The following is a 20603-nucleotide window of genomic DNA, read 5'->3' as shown; positions in this document are numbered from 1 at the left end:
TGTCAGCCTCATAACCTGGTAGCTGTAGAGTAAAGCCAGTTGCGCCTTCCTCTGCTTGATCGCCTTCAGCCAGCCTGGTCGAATGGATGAGTGGTGACATGGGTTGGGTAATAGGCTTAGAGAGGGTGAATCCAGTGAGATCGTACTCCTCGTAACGTGCGGGAAGGACCGTCTTCCTCCTGACGCGCACAGTTGGCTCATCCTCTGCATGCTGTGACATCTTATATTTCTTTGACAAGTCAAGATCCGGCTCGAAGGACCATGAAAAAATGGTTGAAGCTTTTGGTTAGCTCTTCACCATATGAAACTGTTTGCCGGCTCAGGGTACTGACCCACCAAAGTCTGTCCGATTAGAGACGAAACGAAGATGCACTCGTTTTATGAAATTGACCCATTTATTGTCACCACTCAACAGACTGTGTGGTCGAGGCTATGATGTATGTAGTTGTGGTTTTTCTACAAAATAAAGCAGTGACATAAACATGAATATACAGAATATACATGATAATAGCAAATATAATTTATAACAAACTGGCAATAACATAACAATAAATTGAGCTTAGTAATTAAACATGAACGTTATTAGCAAAAAATAGGTAGCAATACAAGGCAAGCTATAATTTTATCTTATAAGCAGCGCACAGCTGTAACTTGACACCTTATTAGAGTCACGCTGCTTGTACAGCGCCACTCTGTCTGAGTAATGAGAGCGCATGCGCGCGGTAAATTGTTTACAACATTTTCCCGTTATGTATAAAGAAATACAATGAACTTGCTTCAAACGGGAACATAACTTGTACTAATAACAACAAATGTAACTCTAACACTCACAAGATTGAAGGTATGCATATAAGCATATAAGCAACAGGGTTATAAGCACACTTATTATGAATGCACGCACACGCACATAGATATCGTTACCTCACAGGCATAATAACATGTTTACAAAGGCAGATTAGTCTCTCATCAACTATATAATTAACATTTTAAACTTACTTTTGCATTCACGCACAACACTTTGTCCAAAAAGCGATCTTTAAACAGTCCATAAACTATGATGTTGCAGAAACTTAATTGTCCATCTCCGCACACCGCTACACTCAACTACCGTCTCTGCGAGGGCGGGGGAGATCACATGGTCAAGGTTTCTGGACGCTGATTGGCTCAGGTAGGGTGCTCTGAATGTGCGTGTCTCAACATGCAGAAGGGAGAGATTTAAAAGAGGTTAGAATAATAGAAACTCGTAGCCTTTTTTACAGGCTGTGTGAGTAGCTTTGGAATTATTGGCATCAGCGGCTTCTCTCTCTTCCAGGCAGAGCTCAAGAGGTCTTGCTCTCAGCACAGCATAAACAGAGGAGCTGAGGGCTGCCAGCTGCTGTGCCCCTGCAGGACGTACCCTCCTGTTCCTCCTCCACCACCTCCTCTTCCGCCACCGCGAGGACTGACCGCTGTGGGTAAGTCATCACTACACATCAGTCTGAATGGACTCTTCTCCAAAGGTCAGATGGAGATAAGAGTCACTGAGATATTTAATTACATTGAGTACAGTCTCAACATGTATGCATCATATTCATACCTTTGTCTCACACTATGTGTCTTATTCCCAGTGAACACTTTCAGCGCTCTTTTAGTTCTCAATGAGGAAACGCACAAGGTCTATTTACATTGTTCCACAGTTTCCACACTTCCTGTAGTGAATAGTGTATTATATGGAATAGTGACCCATATAATATGCTGAACGCTGTACTTCCACCTTAATGGAAACAAAGCTGAATCAGTTTGAACAGTGGGCAAAGTTTTTCCTAAAGAAATCCACAAGGCACACAGTGACTGAACTCGGCAAGTTCCGCGTCCGCCAGAGTATGAGGAGCATAGTCCCCCCAAATAACCCCCTAAGAATGTAGGAGCTGGCTGAGTGGTGAGATCCTCCCGCTGAGCTGTAGAGCCTGCCCCACAAAATTGCATATAAACAAAAGCACAGTTGTGATTTGAGCAATTCATTGAGTCCGGGACAAAAAAATTTTACATAAGTGAACTTTGCGGGAAGCGGGTTTGATAAGCCAAATGCTCATGTGTGCAGCCCTCAACGAAATGCTTGCCCTGCCGCATAGTAATGTTTGATTCTTGAACAAATTGTTCTTTTGAGCCGGTTCTCATAAAGTAACCGTTCAAGCTGGATAACAAAATCGAACTGAATCGACCTTTAGTTCCGAGTTGATGATGCAGGATGCATAACCAAAGTTGCACATCTGACTCAAAAAGAACTGAATGTCGAAGTTTGCTGAGGATTACCGAGGATTCTGATGAGTGAGTTGATGATACTGTGCAAGCCTGAGGCATGTACTGGAAATATGCTTATTATGACTACTGTTATTAAATAGTATTTTATTTAAACCTGCAAAAACCTTTCTGCCGAGAGATGTAAATAAATTTGACTATAGTTAATGCATGCAGATTATATTTTAAGTTGTTTAAGCGAAATCAAGGCATTTAAAAGACTGGTTTTGGGGTGGTGATGGCGCAGTGGATAAGACACATGCCTTTGGTGTGAGAGACCCGGGTTCGAATCCACTGTGAGACACCAATGTGTCCCTGAGCAAGACACTTAACCCCTAGTTGCTCCAGAGGCGTGCGACCTCTGACATATATAGCAATTGTAAGTCGCTTTGGATAAAAGTGTCAGCTAAATGTAAATGTTTATTCTTTCTTTATACTTCAATTCAATTCAATTCATGGTTATTTGTATAGTGCTTTTCACGATACAAATCATTGCAAAGCAGCTTTACAGAAAATTTAAGTTTCTACATTATATTCAGTAGTAGTTTATCAGTGGTGTCAAGTTGATGTCCAGATGGCAGAAATGTACAGTAAAAATCATGCAGTTAGTTAATGACATAACTAAAGGTAAAGGGGGAGGTGTTGCTACAATTTATAGCAATATTCTCCGTATTTCTCAGAGGGCAGGCTTTAAGTATAACTCGTTTGAAGTTATGGTGCTGCGTATAACATTATCTAGAGAAACACGTGTTAGTGATAAATCCCCTGTGATGTTTGTACTGGCTACTGTATACAGGCCACAAGGGCACCACACAGACTTTATTAAAGAATTTGCTGATAAAGTCTTAATTGTTGGCCATTTTAATATCCATGTGGATAATGAAAAAGATGCATTAGGATCAGTATTCATAGACATTCTGAACTCTATTGGGGTTAGACAACATGTTTCAGGACTACTCATTGTCACATGGAATTGATGTTAGAGGTGTTGAAATTCTACAGCAAAGCGATGATATCTCAGATCATTATCTAGTCTTGTGTAAACTCCATATAGCTAACACTGTAAGTTCTACACCTTGTTACAAGTATGATAGAACCATCACTTCTACCACAAAAGACTGCTTTGTAAGTAATCTTCCTGATTTATCTAAATTCCTCAGCATATCCAACAGCGCAGAAAAACTTGATGATGTAACAGAAACTATGAACTCTCTCTTTTCTAGCACTTTAGATACAGTTGCTCCTTTACGCTTAAGGAAGATCAAAGAAAACAGTCTGACTCCGTGGTATAATGAGCACACTCGCACCCTAAAGAGAGCAGCCCGGAAAATGGAGCGCAGATGGAGGAAAACAACACTAGAGGTATTTCATATAGCTTGGCGGGAAAGTACCCTATCCTGCAGAAAAGCATTAAAAACAGCTAGATCTGATTACTTTTCGTCTCTTCTAGAAGAAAACAAACATAACCCCCGGTATTTATTCAATACAGTCACTAAATTAACGAAAACTAAAACATCAACAGGTGTGTTGGCATTCCCCAAGAGCACAGCAGTAATGATTTTATGAACTTCTTTACTTCCAAGATCGATACTATCAGAGATAAAATTGTAACCATGCAGCCGTCAGCTACAGTATCGCATCAGATATTGCACTATAGATCCCCTGAGGAACAATTCCACTCATTCTCTACTATAGGAGAGGAAGAATTGTATAAATTTGTTAAATCATCAAAACCAACAACATGCACCCTATTCCATCTAAACTACTAAAAGAGCCCGCTTCCAGAAGTCATAGATCCTCTTTTGGCTATTATTAATTCATCATTGTCATTAGGATATGTCCCCAAAACCTTCAAAATGGCTGTAATTAAGCCTCTCATTAAAAAAACACAACTTGACCCCAAACATCTAGTTAATTACAGACCGATCTCAAATCTACCTTTTCTGTCAAAGATACTAGAAAAGGAAGTATCCTCACAATTATATTCCTTCTTAGAGAAAAATGGTATCTGTGAGGAATTCCAGTCAGGATTTAGACTGTATCATAGTACTGAGACTGCTCTCATTAGAGTTACAAATGACCTGCTTCTATCATCTGATCGTGGTTGTATCTCTTTATTAGTGCTACTGGATCTTAGCGCTGCGTTCGACATTATCGACCACAACATTCTTTTAAATAGACTAGAACACTTTGTTGGCATTAGTGGAAGTGCCTTAGCATGGTTCAAATCGTACTTATCTGAATGCCATCAGTTCGTAGCAGTGAATGAAGAGGTATCATATCGATCACAAGTGCAGTATGGAGTTCCTCAAGGCTCAGTACTAGGGCCGTTACTTTTCACGCTTTACATGTTACCCTTGGGAGATATTATCAGGAGACATGGTGTTAGCTTTCACTGTATTTCTATATTTCTTTGCGGCCCGGTGAAACACACCAAATTGAGAAACTAACGGAATGCACAGTCGATATTAAAAATTGGATGACGAGTAACTTCTTATTGCTAAATTCTGAAAAAACAGAGGTGTTAGTTATCGGACCTAAAAACCCCACATGTAATAACCTAGAACACTATCTAACACTTGACGGCTGCTCTGTCAATTCTTCTTCATCAGTTAGGAACCTAGGTGTGCTGTTTGATAGCAATCTTTCATTTGAAAGCCATGTTTATTGCATCTGTAAAACTGTGTTTTTCCATCTCAAAAACATATCTAAATTGCGACCTATGCCCTCAAAGTCAAATGCAGAAATGCTAATTCATGCATTTATGACCTCAATGTTAGACTATTGTAATGCTTTATTGGGTGGTTGTTCTGCACGTTTGATCAACAAACTACAGCTGGTCCAAAATGCAGCAGCTAGAGTCCTTACTAGAACCAGGAAGTACGACCATATTAGCCCGGTTCTGTCAACACTGCACTGGCTCCCTATCAAACATCGTATAGATTTTAAAATCTTGTTAACTACTTATAAAGCCCTGAATGACGTAGCTCCTCAGTACTTGAGCGAGCTCTTATCACATTATAGTCCTCCACGTCTGCTGCGTTCTCAAAACTGTGGCCGTTTGATAATACCTAGAATATCAAAATCGACTGCGGCCGATCCTTTTTCTATTTAGCACCCAAACTCTGGAACAATCTACCTAACACCTCACACACTAATACGCTTCTATTATTCAAATCCATTAAAGGATTGTTAGGCTGCATTAATTAGATCAACCGGAACTGGGAACACACCTCATAACACATGATGTACTCATTACATCATAAGAAGAATGGCATCTACGCTAATATTTGTCTGTTTCTTTCTTATTCTGTTTCTCAGTCCGTGTCCAGATCAGATGGTGGATCGGCGCCGGGAGATGATGTCTGATCGTCGGCGGACGCCGGACACCTGGATTAGCCCCGGGGTCATATCCCCAGTGAAGACCTCGACTTAAATACAACAGACGGGCCGGTCTGAGTATTTCACAATCTGCTCAGTTACTGGGATTTTCACGCACAACCATTTCTAGGGTTTACAAAGAATGGTGTGAAAAGGGAAAAACATCCAGTATGCGGCAGTCCTGTGGGCGAAAATGCCTTGTTGATGCTAGAGGTCAGAGGAGAATGGGCCGACTGATTCAAGCTGATAGAAGAGCAACTTTGACTGAAATAACCACTCGTTACAACCGAGGTATGCAGCAAAGCATTTGTGAAGCCACAACACGCACAACCTTGAGGCGGATGGGCTACAACAGCAGAAGACCCCACCGGGTACCACTCATCTCCACTACAAATAGGAAAAAGAGGCTACAATTTGCACGAGCTCACCAAAATTGGACGGTTGAAGACTGGAAAAATGTTGCCTGGTCTGATGAGTCTCGATTTCTGTTGAGACATTCAGATGGTAGTCAGAATTTGGCGTAAACAGAATGAGAACATGGATCCATCATGCCTTGTTACCACTGTGCAGGCTGGTGGTGGTGGTGTAATGGTGTGGGGGATGTTTTCTTGGCACACTTTAGGCCCCTTAGTGCCAATTGGGCATCGTTTAAATGCCACGGCCTACCTGAGCATTGTTTCTGACCATGTCCATCCCTTTATGACCACCATGTACCCATCCTCTGATGGCTACTTCCAGCAGGATAATGCACCATGTCACAAAGCTTGAATCATTTCAAACTGGTTTCTTGAACATGACAATGAGTTCACTGTACTAAAATGGCCCCCACAGTCACCAGATCTCAACCCAATAGAGCATCTTTGGGATGTGGTGGAACGGGAGCTTCGTGCCCTGGATGTGCATCCCACAAATCTCCATCAACTGCAAGATGCTATCCTATCAATATGGGCCAACATTTCTAAAGAATGCTTTCAGCACCTTGTTGAATCATTGCCACGTAGAATTAAGGCAGTTCTGAAGGCGAAAGGGGGTCAAACACAGTATTAGTTTGGTGTTCCTAATAATCCTTTAGGCGAGTGTATGTTGCGATTAAACTTATAGCAAAATTTGGTAGTTTTGTATGTTGTTTCAAGGTTAGCATCATCTTAGGTCTTCTGAGGGATTGGCATCATCTCTTCTCAGGTGTTCGGTCATCTCAGATCTTCCTAAGGGTTGGATCCAGACTGAAGCTCATGTAATTCCTAGTTACCTCAGGATGTCAATCCCGTGGCAGAAACAGAGAAGCAAATAGAGAAAATGTGCATTTGATCAGATGAAGAACAAGGTTATGAGATACTTGGCTTAAGAGTTGTGTCTTTAATCTAGATTTAAACAGAGCGAGTCTGTCTGAACCCCGAACGTTATCAGGAAGGCCATTCCAGAGTTTGGGAGCCAAATGTGAAAAAGCTCTACCTCCTTTAGTGGACTTTAGTGGTACTACCAAAAGTCCAGAGTTTTGCGACCTTAGGGAGCATGATGGATTGTAGTGTGATAGAAGACTAGTTAGGTAAGCAGGAGCTAAACCATTAAGGGCCTTAAAAGTAAGTAGTATTATCATGTAACTGATACATAATTTAATATGTAGCCACTGTAGAGACTGTAAAATTGGGGTAATATGATCATATTTTCTTGACCTGGTAAGGACTCTAGCAGCTGCATTTTGGACTACCTGTAGCTTGTTTACTGAAGATGCAGGACAACCAGCTAGCAGTGCATTACAATAGTCCAGTCTAGAAGTCATGAATGCATAAACTAGCTTTTCTTTATTGGTCATCCAATCTTTTACATTTTTAACACACTCTGTTGGCTTAGATCATTTAGAAGTTTCATCTGGTCATGTTGATATATATAGTTGAGTATCATCAGCATAACAATGAAAACTAATCCCGTATTTTCTAATAATATTACCATGGGGCAACATGTATATTGAAAATAGCAGAGGACCTAGGACAGATCCTTGTGGTACTCCATACTTTACTGGTGATAATTGAGATGACTCCCCATTTAAATGAACAAAGTGGTAGCGATCGGACAGGTAGGATCTAAACCATCTTAAAGCCTGCCCTTGAATACCAGTATAGTTTTGTAATCGATCTATGAGTATGTCATGGTCTATAGTGTCGAACGCAGCACTAAGATCAAGTAATACTAGCAATGAGATGCAGCCTTGGTCTGAAGCAAGAAGCAAGTCATTTGTAATTTTAACAAGTGCAGTTTCTGTACTATGGTGAGGCCTGAAACCTGACTGAAATTCTTAATAGAGATAATTTTTTTTGCAAGAAGGAGCACAATTGAGCAGACACAACTTTTCTAAAATTTTAGACATAAACGGAAGATTTGAAATTGGTCTGTAATTTGCCAGTTCATTAGAATCTAGTTGTGGTTTCTTAATAAGAGACTTAATATAACCGCCAGCTTGAAAGGTTTTGGGACGTGACCTAAAGATAACGATGAGTTAATAATATTGAGAAGCGATTCTTCTGCTACAGGTAACAACTCTTTCAGTAGTTTAGTGGGTACAGGATCTAATAAACATGTTGTTGGTTTAGATGCACTGATAAGTTTATTTAGCTTATTTAGCAGCAGCCATATCACCCTGTAGCCCAAGACTGGTTGCCTACTGAAGCTAAGCAGGGTTGAGCCTGGTCAGTACTTGGATGGGAGACCTCCTGGGAAAACTAGGTTTCTGCTGGAAGAGGTGTTAGTGAGGCCAGCAGGGGGTGCTCACCCTGCGGTCTGGGTGGGTCCTAGCGCCCCAGTATAGGGACACTATACTGTAAAAAGCACCGTCCTTCGGATGAGACGTTAAACCGAGGTCCCAGGATGTCCTTCGAAAAAGAGTAGGGGTGTAACCCCGGCATCCTGGCCAAATTTGCCCATTGGCCTCTGACCATCATGGCCTCCTAACCATCCCCATATCTACTGATTGGCTTCATCACTGTCTCCTCTCCACCAATAAGCTGGTGTGTGGTGGGCGTTCTGGCACACTATGGCTGCCGTCGCATCATCCAGGTGGATGCTGCACACTGGTGGTGAACGAGGAGATACCCCCCTTACTATGTAAAGCGCTTTGAGTGCCTAGAAAAGCGCTATATAAATGTAACAAATTATTATTATTATTATTAGCTCTTCCTGTCCTATAGTTGTAAAGCACTGCAGTTTTTCTTTGGGTGTGAGGAATGAAGCTGAATTACAAGACACTGTAGATTCTACATTTGTTATTGTATTTCTGATGCTATCTATTTTATCAGTGAAGAAGTCCATAAAATCATTACTATTAAACTGTGAGGGAATATTTAGATTGGGTGGCGTCTGTTTATTTGTTAATCTAGCCACTGTGCTAAATAAAAACCTTGGATTGTTTTTGTTATTGTCTATGAGTTTGTGGATATGCTCTGCCCTGGCAGCTTTTAGAGCCTGTCTATAGCTGGACATACTTAGTTATAGTTATAGTTATAGTTTTTCCACACAATTCTAAAAACTTCCAAGTTAGTTTTCTCCATTTAGTTCTCTCCATTAAATTTATATTTTGACCAAACTATTCTGGGAACAGACACAATCTTTATAGATTGGACCATGCAAGTACTTCTATCATTTAAGCGGGTTGAACAAAAGCCATCATAGCAGTTATTTGAGAGTTGGCTTACTAGTCAGATAGAGCGTAGTGTCCTGGAGATGTTGTCCGACAGGAGTTCCACTCTGACTCTGTTGGGGTGCAGGCCATCAGCACGGAAATGCCTCGCTCCCAGAAAAGATTCCAAATATTAACAAAGAGCAGTCTCTGTTCTTTACACCTTGACAATAACCATTTGTGGGAAGCGGTCCTGACACGATGATCGTCATCGCGGGCAATGTGCTGCGTACCGTCTCGATGAGGAAGTGACATAATCAAAACTTTACAGATCTGTGTTTGTGCACCAATGTCTGTAATGCGTGCTGTAGGTGCCAAACTTTTAGGAATTTTATCCAAGTTGTGGTATCTGACAGAAAGGTTTATTTGAATGTTGTGATATGTGTTGACTCAAATGACACATATTTGAATGTTTCATTGATACAATATAGTACTGAGTTGTTAGAAAAGAAATGTGTAGTGACATCATTTTTTGGTGCAAACTGATAAATCTACAGTAAAAGCATTCATAACAGAGAATCTGACAAATAAAGAGGTAAACTGAGTGAAGTGAAAGTGCACTCCTGTGCTCCTGGATCAAGCGTGAATACACATGGGACGGCAGTGAATGAGAGTCCTGCTTTCCCTCAGCTCTGAGTTTATCTGCATTACAAACTCTAGCATTTTGTTCAAAATATTTTCCACTTGTTTTGAATTAGATATCCTCATAAACACATTAGGTATGCTGTGCATCAGGGGTCACCTCACCAAACAGGACCTTTTCAAAAATACCAGTAAATTTGTTCCGGCAATTTACTGGTATGAGAAGTTGTAATATTACCAGTAAATTTCCAGAATTCTGCTGTGTGTGAACGCAGAATGAAGATTATCGGTATGAGCGCGTATGAGTTCAGAAGGCGCTGATGTAAGACGTCTACTCTGGGCCAATCATAACATTCTGACGCAGATGAAGCATTTACTCTGTGCTGTGTAGTTCAGAATGTCGTTGCCTGTATGAATAGTACATTTTTGGATTTACCGGTAAAGTCATTCTGGTACGGCAATTTACTAGCATTACTGTGTGAAAGGGGCTAATGTGTTTAATGATGCATTTGATGCATGGATGTGTGATCACTCTTTCAGCTCCGGAGGCTTCTGCTTGTCTGCCGAGGCCCTGGTGGAAGGAGATCATCATGGTTGGGACAACAGGAAGTGCTCTGGCTGTCTTTCTGTTGCTGATTGTCATTATCTGCTACAAGGCCATAAAAAGGTATGTAGCACTGTCACGGAGTTAGTGCTTAATATGACTAATTTGTGCCTAATGTGCATTATGTTGAGCTGATAATAACCAGCTTAATTGATTATTCAATAGCTTATAGAAATAACCCATTTTAACCCAGCAATGCAAGAAAACTCTGATTCTGCAGGGATGGATGAAGGTTGTGGCTTTAGTGCTGACCAGTCTGAAATATTTGGGAGATATTAACCTGTTAACCTTCAACCCCATTTGTGGCCTCGCAGGTGAAAATAACCTACCTGAATTAAAATGGTAACAGTTTGTGACAAAGTGTGCTTACACAAACAAATTAGGTATCTTTTGAAAGAAGAGACTCTGGGCTTTACTATCTATCATCCAGAGTTGATAATGCTCAAAAAGATAAAAAGTTATAGACACTGACGTGCCTTGAAAAATATTTTTCCACACTGAATGTTTTTTTATTTCATATACAAATACATGAAATAAGTCCTGGAGCAATCCAGAAAAGTAATGGCTCGAAAGCCACATGTCTCATGTGTTCATATTTCAAATTTGAAGAAGATACCATGAAAAATGAGATTCCTGCAATATTTTTTCTGAAACTATTTATGGTCCCCCCACCCCCCTGTTTGAGGAAAAATAACCACCAAATGGATTACAGAATTATACAAGCTATTTTAGTCATTATACATGTTCCTGCATAGTTTTTCAATTATAAAATAATAGACAGATTTATTTGAGCACTAAAAAATACAAAAATAATTATTTGAGTAATAAAAAAGGAAAAAAAATAGAAAAAAATGCTTTGTATATAGTATGTATACTGAAGTATTCTTCGTTATTCGTTATTACAATGATAAATATCACTGCCAGACGTGAAGTGATATTGCCAGACATGGTCATAGAGTCAGTAAACACACGCTGATGTGCTTCCATTCAGATTATAATCAAACAGATGGGCCATATAATCAATAATAGCTGATCAATGAATCACAATGATAGCCGTCATAGAGTCGCTAATAAACACGCTGATGTGCGTCCATACAGATTATAATCATGCAGACACGGCCACATTCCCCACACAATACACACACACACACATATAAAAAATGTAGAAGAAAAAAAACAGTTTTTTATGGATAAAGCAGATCGCTAAGTTATGCCCCGCTCAGATGACAGCGTGCGTCACAGAAGCGTCACTGCCGGCAGGAGGGAGCGCCAAATTCAAATAATCTATATTCCGCTTTTCTGAGACTTTTTTTTCCGTAGACGGTCTCATTATATTTGTAAGACCGTATTCTACAACATCGTTTTGTTTTTTTACCACCAAGACGCTGTTTTTGAGCGTAATTTATTCCATAACGGACACGAACAATAACTCTCTGAAGAAATGAAATGTAAACAAAGGAATATTCCTCCTTATTACAACGTTATTGTTTCGCTGGACTAAAAGTGCTCGCTGGGATGTTTTTCTGTGGACCCTTACCTCTCTAACTAAACTGGGATTTCAGCAGTGGACGCGTTTGTGGCTCGTTATTACAATGATAAAGGTACGTACGGCTTTTTTACTCTGCGTGTTTGGATGTGTACTGCTTACACAAATGTAGCAAATTTGTGCCACTCATTCCTTATAAGCTTTCCATCGAAAAACAGCGATCTGTCGTCGATGCTTGAGGCTTAGACCCTCAGAATGATATAAAGTTTGTAAAGATTAACTTTGTCCCGTTTCATTTATTCTATTGTAAACAATGACACATGCAAACAAAGATCGTTCAGTGCGAGGTCGCTCTGGTGCAGGCTAACAGGTTAATAAAGTGACTTAGAAAGATAGCAGCATCGTCATTTTATTTTTATACAGATTGGTAGGTTTGTTAGTGATGTTAGTTGACTTTAGCAGTCCATTTTATGCCAATGGTGACAGTTCAAAAACCCAAGACGTATTAAAGATTGTTACGGAAGGGGACTCAACACAAGAGAGATTGTAAAAAGGTAAGATTTATTAAAGCTGATGAGCGGTGACCGGACCGGACGTCTGACGGTTGTGGCTGGTGATGAGGTGAAGATTCAGTGCAGGTGTGCTCATTAGTACTCTGGTGAGGGTGCTCGCTGTGATTGGGTGGACTGAGAGCCTGGTCGATCTGTGACATTACCCCCCTCTCCACGGCCCGCTCCAGAGGGCTGAAAACCCAGACGACGTGGTGGTCTTCCTCTTCCTCTGGGGACTGGTCGAGTCGGATGAGTGGTATGGAACTCCTCTAGTAGAGAAGGGTCCAGGATGTCATCTCTAGGGACCCAAGACCTCTCTTCCGGGCCGTAGTCCTCCCAGTCCACTAGATATTCCAGCTGACCACCACGGCGCCGGGAGTCCAGGATTTCCTTCACTCTGTAGATGGCTCCTTCTTCCAGGATTAGCGGGAGAGGGGGCTCGACATTTGGATCAGGCTCTGTGGAGGGAGAGACAGATGAGTGGTAGGGTTTCAAGAGTGACACGTGAAAGGTTGAATTAATCCGGTACTGTGGGGGTAACTGTAATTGAAAAGTGACCAGGTTGACCTGTCTCAGGATGGTGAAGGGACCAACATATCCGGAACTTAGCTTTTTGCAGGGCAGGCGCATCCTGATGTCTCTGGTGCACAGCCAGACCTTCTGTCCTGGCTGGTATTGCGGAGCTTCGGATCTACGAAGGTCGGCTGTCATCTTGCGCCTGCACACTGCACGTTGGAGCTGATGGTGTGCATCGTCCCAGACCCTCTCGCTCTCCCGGAACCAGTAGTCTACCGCAGGTACTTTTTTTTTTTTATTTTTTTTCTTTTTTTCCCGGCCTGTCAGTAACACAGATAACACATGACAGTACGTATGTGTAGCTATGCTATCATCATTCACAGCCTTTTTTTTTTTTTTTTTTTTTTATATATTTTTTTTTTATACATTTATTTATTTATTTATTTTTTCAATTAATTAATTAATTAAATTTTATATACCCTTTTATTTAACCATACTATGACCGACAAGACCAGGGGACAGAGAAAACAAGAGAGAGAAAGAAAAAGAAAAAAAATAAAAAAAAAAATAATAATAAATAAAAAAAAATAATAATAATAATAATTATAATGATAATAATAAAAATAATAATAATAATAATGATAAAAAAAAGGAATTAGAAAACAAAATAAACAAAAAAAAAATTGTGGTTAAAGTCAACAGAGAAGGGGGAGAGAGAGAGAAAAGAAAGAGAATGGGGGATAGAAAGAGAGAAAAAAAAAAAAAAAAATTGCTTCGATATTTTGCTTCGAACAATTTGCTTCGATACCTGCTGACAAAAAGAGAAAACAACAGAAGACACAACAGAAGACACAACATCAGAGAAACTGCAGCAACAACCAACCTCTGTATGAATCACAATAAATTCTAAATGTTAAATGTTATTGAGCAACACGCATAACTAATATTACAAAATAAGTTTTGAAGCAACAGCAGATCAGAACAATGTGTGTCTGTGAGCACCCGTTTTTACACCAATGTGAATGCTTGAGTGTACACCTGTGTGTGTGAGCGCGCTTGTGTTCATAAGGTTCCTCCATGTAAATGTTTAATAGTGTGTGTGTGGGGAACAACAGCCCCATCCCGCAAGGCATGAAGCAGGCATGGAAGAGACCCAGGCCCCAAACATCCGGAGGCCCCCCAGGGCACGGGACCCCCAGGGGAACCACCGCAGGGACAACTGCGGCCCCCCCCCCAGAAAAGGGCAGAGGAGAGCCCGAAGGTGGGACATCCGACAGCCACAGTATAGACACCCCAGGGTGCCATGGCGGCAAGCCCGCAGGTACTTCTGACGGTTCTCCAGACCAGGGGAAGAGTGGTGGCTGGTACCCGAGTACGCACTGGAAGGGAGTGGGTCCAGTAGAGGCCTGACGCAAGGAATTCTGGGCGTACTCGGCCCAGCCAATAAACTGGTTCCAGGATTCCTTGTGGGCGTGGCAGAAGGTTCGCAGGAAGCGGCCGATTTCTTGGATCTTCCTCTCCGTCTGCCCGTTGGTCTGAGGATGGTACCCAGATGATAGACTTACGGTCACATCTAGGAGTTTAAAAAATCCTCTCCATACTCTGGAGATGAATTGAGGACCTTGATCGGATACGATGTCTTCAGGGATACCGAAGTATCGAAATACATGATTGAATAGTTGTTCCGCCGTTTCCATGGCGGTAGGTAAACCCTTGAGGGGTAGAAGTCGGCAGGATTTAGAAAAACGGTCCACGATTACCAAGATGCAAGATGCATCGGATACTGGCAGGTCTATGACGAAGTCCACTCCTAGATGTGACCATGGCCGGTTGGGAACGGGCAGCAGGAGGAGTTTGCCTGCTGGTAGATGGCGAGGACCTTTGGACATGGCGCATTCATCGCATTCCACTGAATGGGACAGGTGATGATACTTTCTGGGATAACGGATTCAGGATCTGGATTCTCTTCTTCCGGGGCATGGAGACGGGATAAGGCGTCAGCCTTAACATTATGGGATCCGGGGCGATATGTGATGGAAAAGTTAAACCGGGTGAAAAACAGGGCCCAGTGGGCTTGATGGGGGTTGAGGCGTTTTGCATCTCTTAAATATTACAGATTTTTGTGATCTGTGAGTACTGAGAACGGGTGTTGTGCGCCTTCCAGCCAATGCCTCCATTCCTCTAGGGCGAGCTTTATAGCTAGGAGTTCCCGATTGCCGACGTCTTCTTCAGGCTAAATACGTCTCTGAAGGGGGCATAACATGGTGGAATGGATACAGATTGCTTCTCGACGGGGCTTTCTATGGAAGTGGAATTGATGGGAATACTTTGAATGTTGGGAAAGCAACCTGGGAAACAGTGTATGCCCAACTTCAGGACCTCCCCGGTGCGCCAGTAGACCTGGGGTTCATACTGTACGAACCAAGAGCGCCCGAGGACGATGTCGGTGTGAGCTCCCTCCGGAACCAATAGGGGGATATTCTCCTCGTGCAACTGACCGAATCTAATGTGGACGGGCCCAGCGCTGTACCGGACGGTGGTCCTACCGATGGGCTTGCCAGTTATCGAGTGGACTTGATAGATGGTCGGGTTGGTAAATTTCGGGAGGTTGAGCTGGCGGCAGAGGTTGCCGGAGATGAAGTTACCGGCGGAACCGGTATCAAGGAGGCTTGTACTGGAACGGAGACATTAGAAGCAGTAAGCAAGACTTCGACTGTGAGTGGCTTCATATTTCGATTGATAGTGTGGCAATGCGGAAAATCCGTGCCACAGGAATCATTTTACTTTCACTTTGTGTGACTGGGGTGGAGTGTTTCAATTAACAGCGGAAGGAAGTAGGATATAAGGAAGCGTGTCATACCTGAGGAAAAATTGCGTCATCAGTAAGGTTGCAGTAGTAAGAGCGAGTGGACGGCATACAAAGTGGAAAGACTGACGCTTGTCGAACTGTTGCTTCCTGTGAGCGATGTCTGGTGCGTCGTGAAGTTCACGTGACTTCTAGCGTTGCACAGCACGATCATCTGCTTTTAGTAAAACTGTTCGGAAGACAAGTGAGGGCTGTTTATCCACCTGTCCTGGTTTCTACAAAACCTGCAACACTCTCCAGTTGCCTTTATGACTGCAAACTTGGTCAGTACCTTCAAGCCACCCATCCACACACTCATTCATATTCATTCATTCACTACTACACACGCACACACTCGCACATTTACTTCCGCACATTTGATGTGCTTATTGTTTTTTACATAGTGTTTAATGGTTATTTTACTTTAAGATTATTGTTTTTTTTTTTTTCAAAGCTATGGAATGAACAGATTGTTTTTCTTTCTCTCTCTTTTTATGATTGTGGACGCGAATCTGCCTATGTTGGGGAACTTGAATTAGCGTGACGCAATTTCTGCACGGATTTCAGAGTGAACCGAAGTGCTGAACTGTTTGTTTATTTGTTTGTTTTTGTTTTTTATTTTTTTTCTCATGGATGTCACAGAATAAATCTTCCCCTTGTGAACAGAGTTTTTTCTTGGACTTTGTTTTGTTGGTGTTGTAAATTAGTATTGTAACAGGTGGGCTGTGTTTTTTTGCTATCCTGAGTTAATTTAAATTTTGTCAGGGTTAATCCTGGCTGGCGCCCGAACATTTCTTTTTAGAGCTTATCTAAGCTAGGGCGGCCACCACCGTTACAGAGTGGCGCCCGAACAGGGACATGAAAATTGTGTATGTGAAAAGGGACTTGAACCTGAACACTTAAACCTCTATCACCTGAATATTTATCACTTGAACATTGTTTGTGTTGGGGAATTATTTAGACCTTATGGTTAATTGTTATTATTGGTGAACCTTGAAAGATAACTTGTTGTATTTTTTTTTCTTTGTGCTTTTGTTTGACTGATGTGTATCAGTTGGAAATCTAATTACTGAGAGCTTGATGTGCATCTGTGAGAAAACAAAAAATGTGAAAAAAAAAACTGAAAATTGAGACTGTGGAAATTGTACTCTGTGTTTATATCCCCGGGTGCCCCCCAAAAATAGACACAGTCATTCTAATTCACTCATCTCATTTACTGATTATTCACACAACATTGACAAGCAACACCATACAAACATGGCTACTATCCCTCTTTCCCCTTCAACATCTGTGGAAATTGAACCTCCCCCAGATATAGCAACTCCAGTCTGGCCACCTGTGCAACCAAGAACCATTCCTCCACCTCAGTTTTCCACTCTTCACTTCACACCAACTCAGTTCAGCAGTCCCCATCCCAGGTCTCAGGTGCACTTTGCCTCCCTGCCTCTAGGTGGCACTGCTTCATTTCAGCCGAACCTATGCAACTTTGCACATCCCCTGAAACGACACCATCTCCCTCTGTGTCACCGCATCGCCTACCTGGTCACCTCCCAACTCCTGGAAGGGACATTCACCATTTGACTGCGCAAGTTCAAGGTAACTGGGACAACCTGTTTAACTTCATAAAACATCAGGAGAAAGCAGTGAATGAACTCACCCAGGAGCAAAAAACAGCCACTTCTCTTCATGAAAAACAACTTGGAGACCTGACTAAAAAAATGGAAGCTAACCAGCAACACATCCTCACCACGTTAACTGCAACAAAAGCAGATTCAGCCGATTCAGATCACCTAGTTAAAGCCATGACAGTGATGATATCACAAGAGCTGAAAAAAATGGAGTGTACCTGGATTTCTGAAGTCCGTTTCATGGTGGATCAACTTCAGGTCAAACTTCAGGGAGACCTCAGAGCTACACAAAAGAACCTTCAAAAGGAACATGAGCAGCTCTCCACTGAATGTAATCAGTGCATCATTCAAGTTGACAGGCTAACAACACAAGTAAATGAGCTTCAAACAAACATAGAGGAAGTCAAACGGCAAGGGAAAGAAATGGCTGATAACCAAAGTAAAAGGGTACAACCACAATCCAGTGCCATACTTACTGCACCCCCATCACCACTAGAAAATGTCCCAGAGTGTCTTCCTATTCCTGCTGGAAAAAGTGACCATTTAAAATTGACCTTTCCCACCTTTGGAAGACCGTCAGATGACTCTGATCCTCTGCTGTACCTAACAAGGTGTCAGGACTTCTTGGCATTGCACCCACTTGCAGAGACCGACCTCCTGGCAACCTTCCGCAGCGTACTACACGGCACAGCACGCGACTGGTGGGAAGTCGCCCGATCTTCCGTAACGACATGGAACGAATTCGAGACTGTTTTCCTCTCCGCCTTCCTTTCCGAAGACTACGAAGATGAGCTAGCTGAAAGAGTCCGTACAAGGTATCAAGGAGAGAGAGAATCCATCAGAGATTTTGCCTTTACATATCGGGCTCTCTGCAAAAGATGGAGGCCTTCCCTTACTGAAAATGAAATAGTCAAAATGATTCTCAAAAATTTAAAACCTTACCTCGCCAGTCAGCTACGTAGTCGGGTGAGCACCGTTGAGGAACTAGTAAAGCTGGGACATCAACTAGAGAAGGATCATGAACAGCAACTGCAATATGAAAAATGTATAAGCAGAAAATCATCGCAGGAAGTAACTCAAAAAAACATCAAACCCACTGACCAACCCCAAGTGCAATGTTGGAGATGTAAGGGACATCACTCACCTGGATTTTGTCCACTATATGCCAACCCATCCACCAAACAACCTGAAAAACAGCAGTATCCTTTCACCAGTCGTCGATCATTTAATTCCCGCAAGTCTGGAGGTCAAGCAACTAATAATTCTGTGACAGCTACAACAAATAAAAGATTGTCCACTTCCAAAACATCACCCCCTACACCAACGCCTGTTTCTCCTGTTGTCATCCCACAACAGCTGATTGTTCCCGTCTGCATTGGTGGGTGGTTTGGGAAGGCCATCGTGGACACAGGGGCCAGCTACACCATGATCCATGAAAGTTTGTGGGAAAATCTCTTCCCACAAGAGAACCTCCAGCCTTGGTCTCTCGGTCAGCTGTTTTTGGCTAATGGAGAAGCAGAGGTGCCTGTAGGATGGTTGCAGTTACCAATCCACATTCACAACCAAACTTTCACTTTACCTGTTGCTGTCCTTTCCCCTAAAGCACTCGCCTATGCTGTAGTTCTGGGACTGGATTTCATCTTCTTCAGTGGCTTACAAATTAATGTAATCGACAGTAAATATTCATTTAAGTCCTCCCCACAAGAAGATCATCCATTTCAACCTGGAAATGCAAGTGTACCTGATATCAGCTCGCAACGTCAAAAGACGGGACCACATGTAAAGACGTTTAACCAAAGCCTTTCACTGTTAAGTTCAATCCCTCCACCACAACCTGTATGCCGATCATCACCACTTGTCAGTACAGATGCACAATGTTTAATTGACAGTGCTGTGAGTGAAGCACACTTACCTCCTGGTGAAAAACACAGACTGAGGAGAATCTTGGAGTCCAACACTCAGGTGTGTACCCTTCAACCAGGTCGTACTGATGTCCTACAACACATTATTTACACACAACATCAAGTGCCCATCAAGCAACGGCCATACCGTATGTCCCCGGCCAAACAAGCAGTGGTACAAGAACAACTTGTGGAGATGTTGAATGCAGGAATTGTCGAACCCTCACATTCTGGCTGGGCCTCCCCTGTCGTCCTTGTTCCCAAAAAAGATGGCAGCGTTAGATTTTGTGTAGATTATCGTAAACTTAATACCATCACAGAGAATGATGCTTACCCACTTCCTAACATCACTGAGATCCTTGAATCTCTGTCGGGAGCAGCCATTTTTTCAACCATCGACCTCAACAGTGGCTACTGGCAGGTGGCTATGGACCCCCAGAGTAAACCAAAGACTGCATTCATCACTCCATCAGGGCTCTTCCACTTTAATGTCATGCCCTTTGGATTAAAAAATGCACCTGCAACATTCCAGCGGTTGATGGAAACCGTATTGGGAGAATTACGGAGAAACATTTGCTTTGTCTACATTGATGATATTATCATATACTCACCATCTGTAGCTCAGCACTTCAAGGACCTCCAAACTGTTCTCTGTCGACTGCAGGAAGCTGGATTGACCATAAACCTTAAGAAGAGCAAGTTCTGTCTTAAAGAAATTACATTCCTGGGACATGTGGTTAGCATCAACGGCATCACAGCAGACTCATCCAAAGTTGAGGCCATCAGATCTTACCCTGTGCCACAGAATATCAGAGAGGTCCAGCGTTTTCTTGGACTAGCTGGATGGTATCACCGCTTTGTCCCAAATTTCTCTAAGATCGCTGAACCCATCAATGCACTGAAAAAGAAGGGACACATTTTTCACTGGACACCCCAATGCCAGGAAGCTTTTGAGCAATTGAAGGCACATCTCACATCACCTCCTATCCTTGGCCATCCAAATCTCCAACTTCCGTTCATTGTGTATACCGATGCCAGTGATATCGGACTCGGTGCTGTATTAACACAACGGAAAGCTCAGGGACTGGAGAAAGTCATTGCATACGCAAGCCGCACCCTTAACAAAGCAGAATCAAACTACTCTGCTACAGAGAAAGAGTGC

The 20603-nt window shown here is 42.3% G+C and overlaps 1 protein-coding gene across 2 annotated transcripts in view; it reads left to right on the top strand.

Annotated features, from left to right (window-relative positions):
• Positions 1 to 11337, top strand: part of LOC306850257 (proline-rich membrane anchor 1-like) — a 65406-nt gene extending 54069 nt beyond the window's left edge. For both annotated transcript variants that reach the window (XM_079385778.1, XM_079385777.1), the window contains 2 exons: positions 1313 to 1454; positions 10451 to 11337. In XM_079385778.1, the coding sequence (XP_079241904.1) occupies positions 1313 to 1454; positions 10451 to 10602 (294 nt within the window). In that variant the 3' untranslated portion in view covers positions 10603 to 11337. The remainder of the gene's footprint in view (positions 1 to 1312; positions 1455 to 10450) is intronic.
• Positions 11338 to 20603: the final 9266 nt, after the last annotated feature.

Source organism: Barbus barbus, assembly GCF_936440315.1.
Source record: "Barbus barbus genome assembly, chromosome: 30".
In the NCBI taxonomy this organism is placed as follows: Eukaryota; Metazoa; Chordata; class Actinopteri; order Cypriniformes; family Cyprinidae; genus Barbus; species Barbus barbus.
The sequence above is the reverse complement of the archived record's forward strand: the minus strand, read 5'-3'. Positions and strand labels throughout refer to the sequence as shown.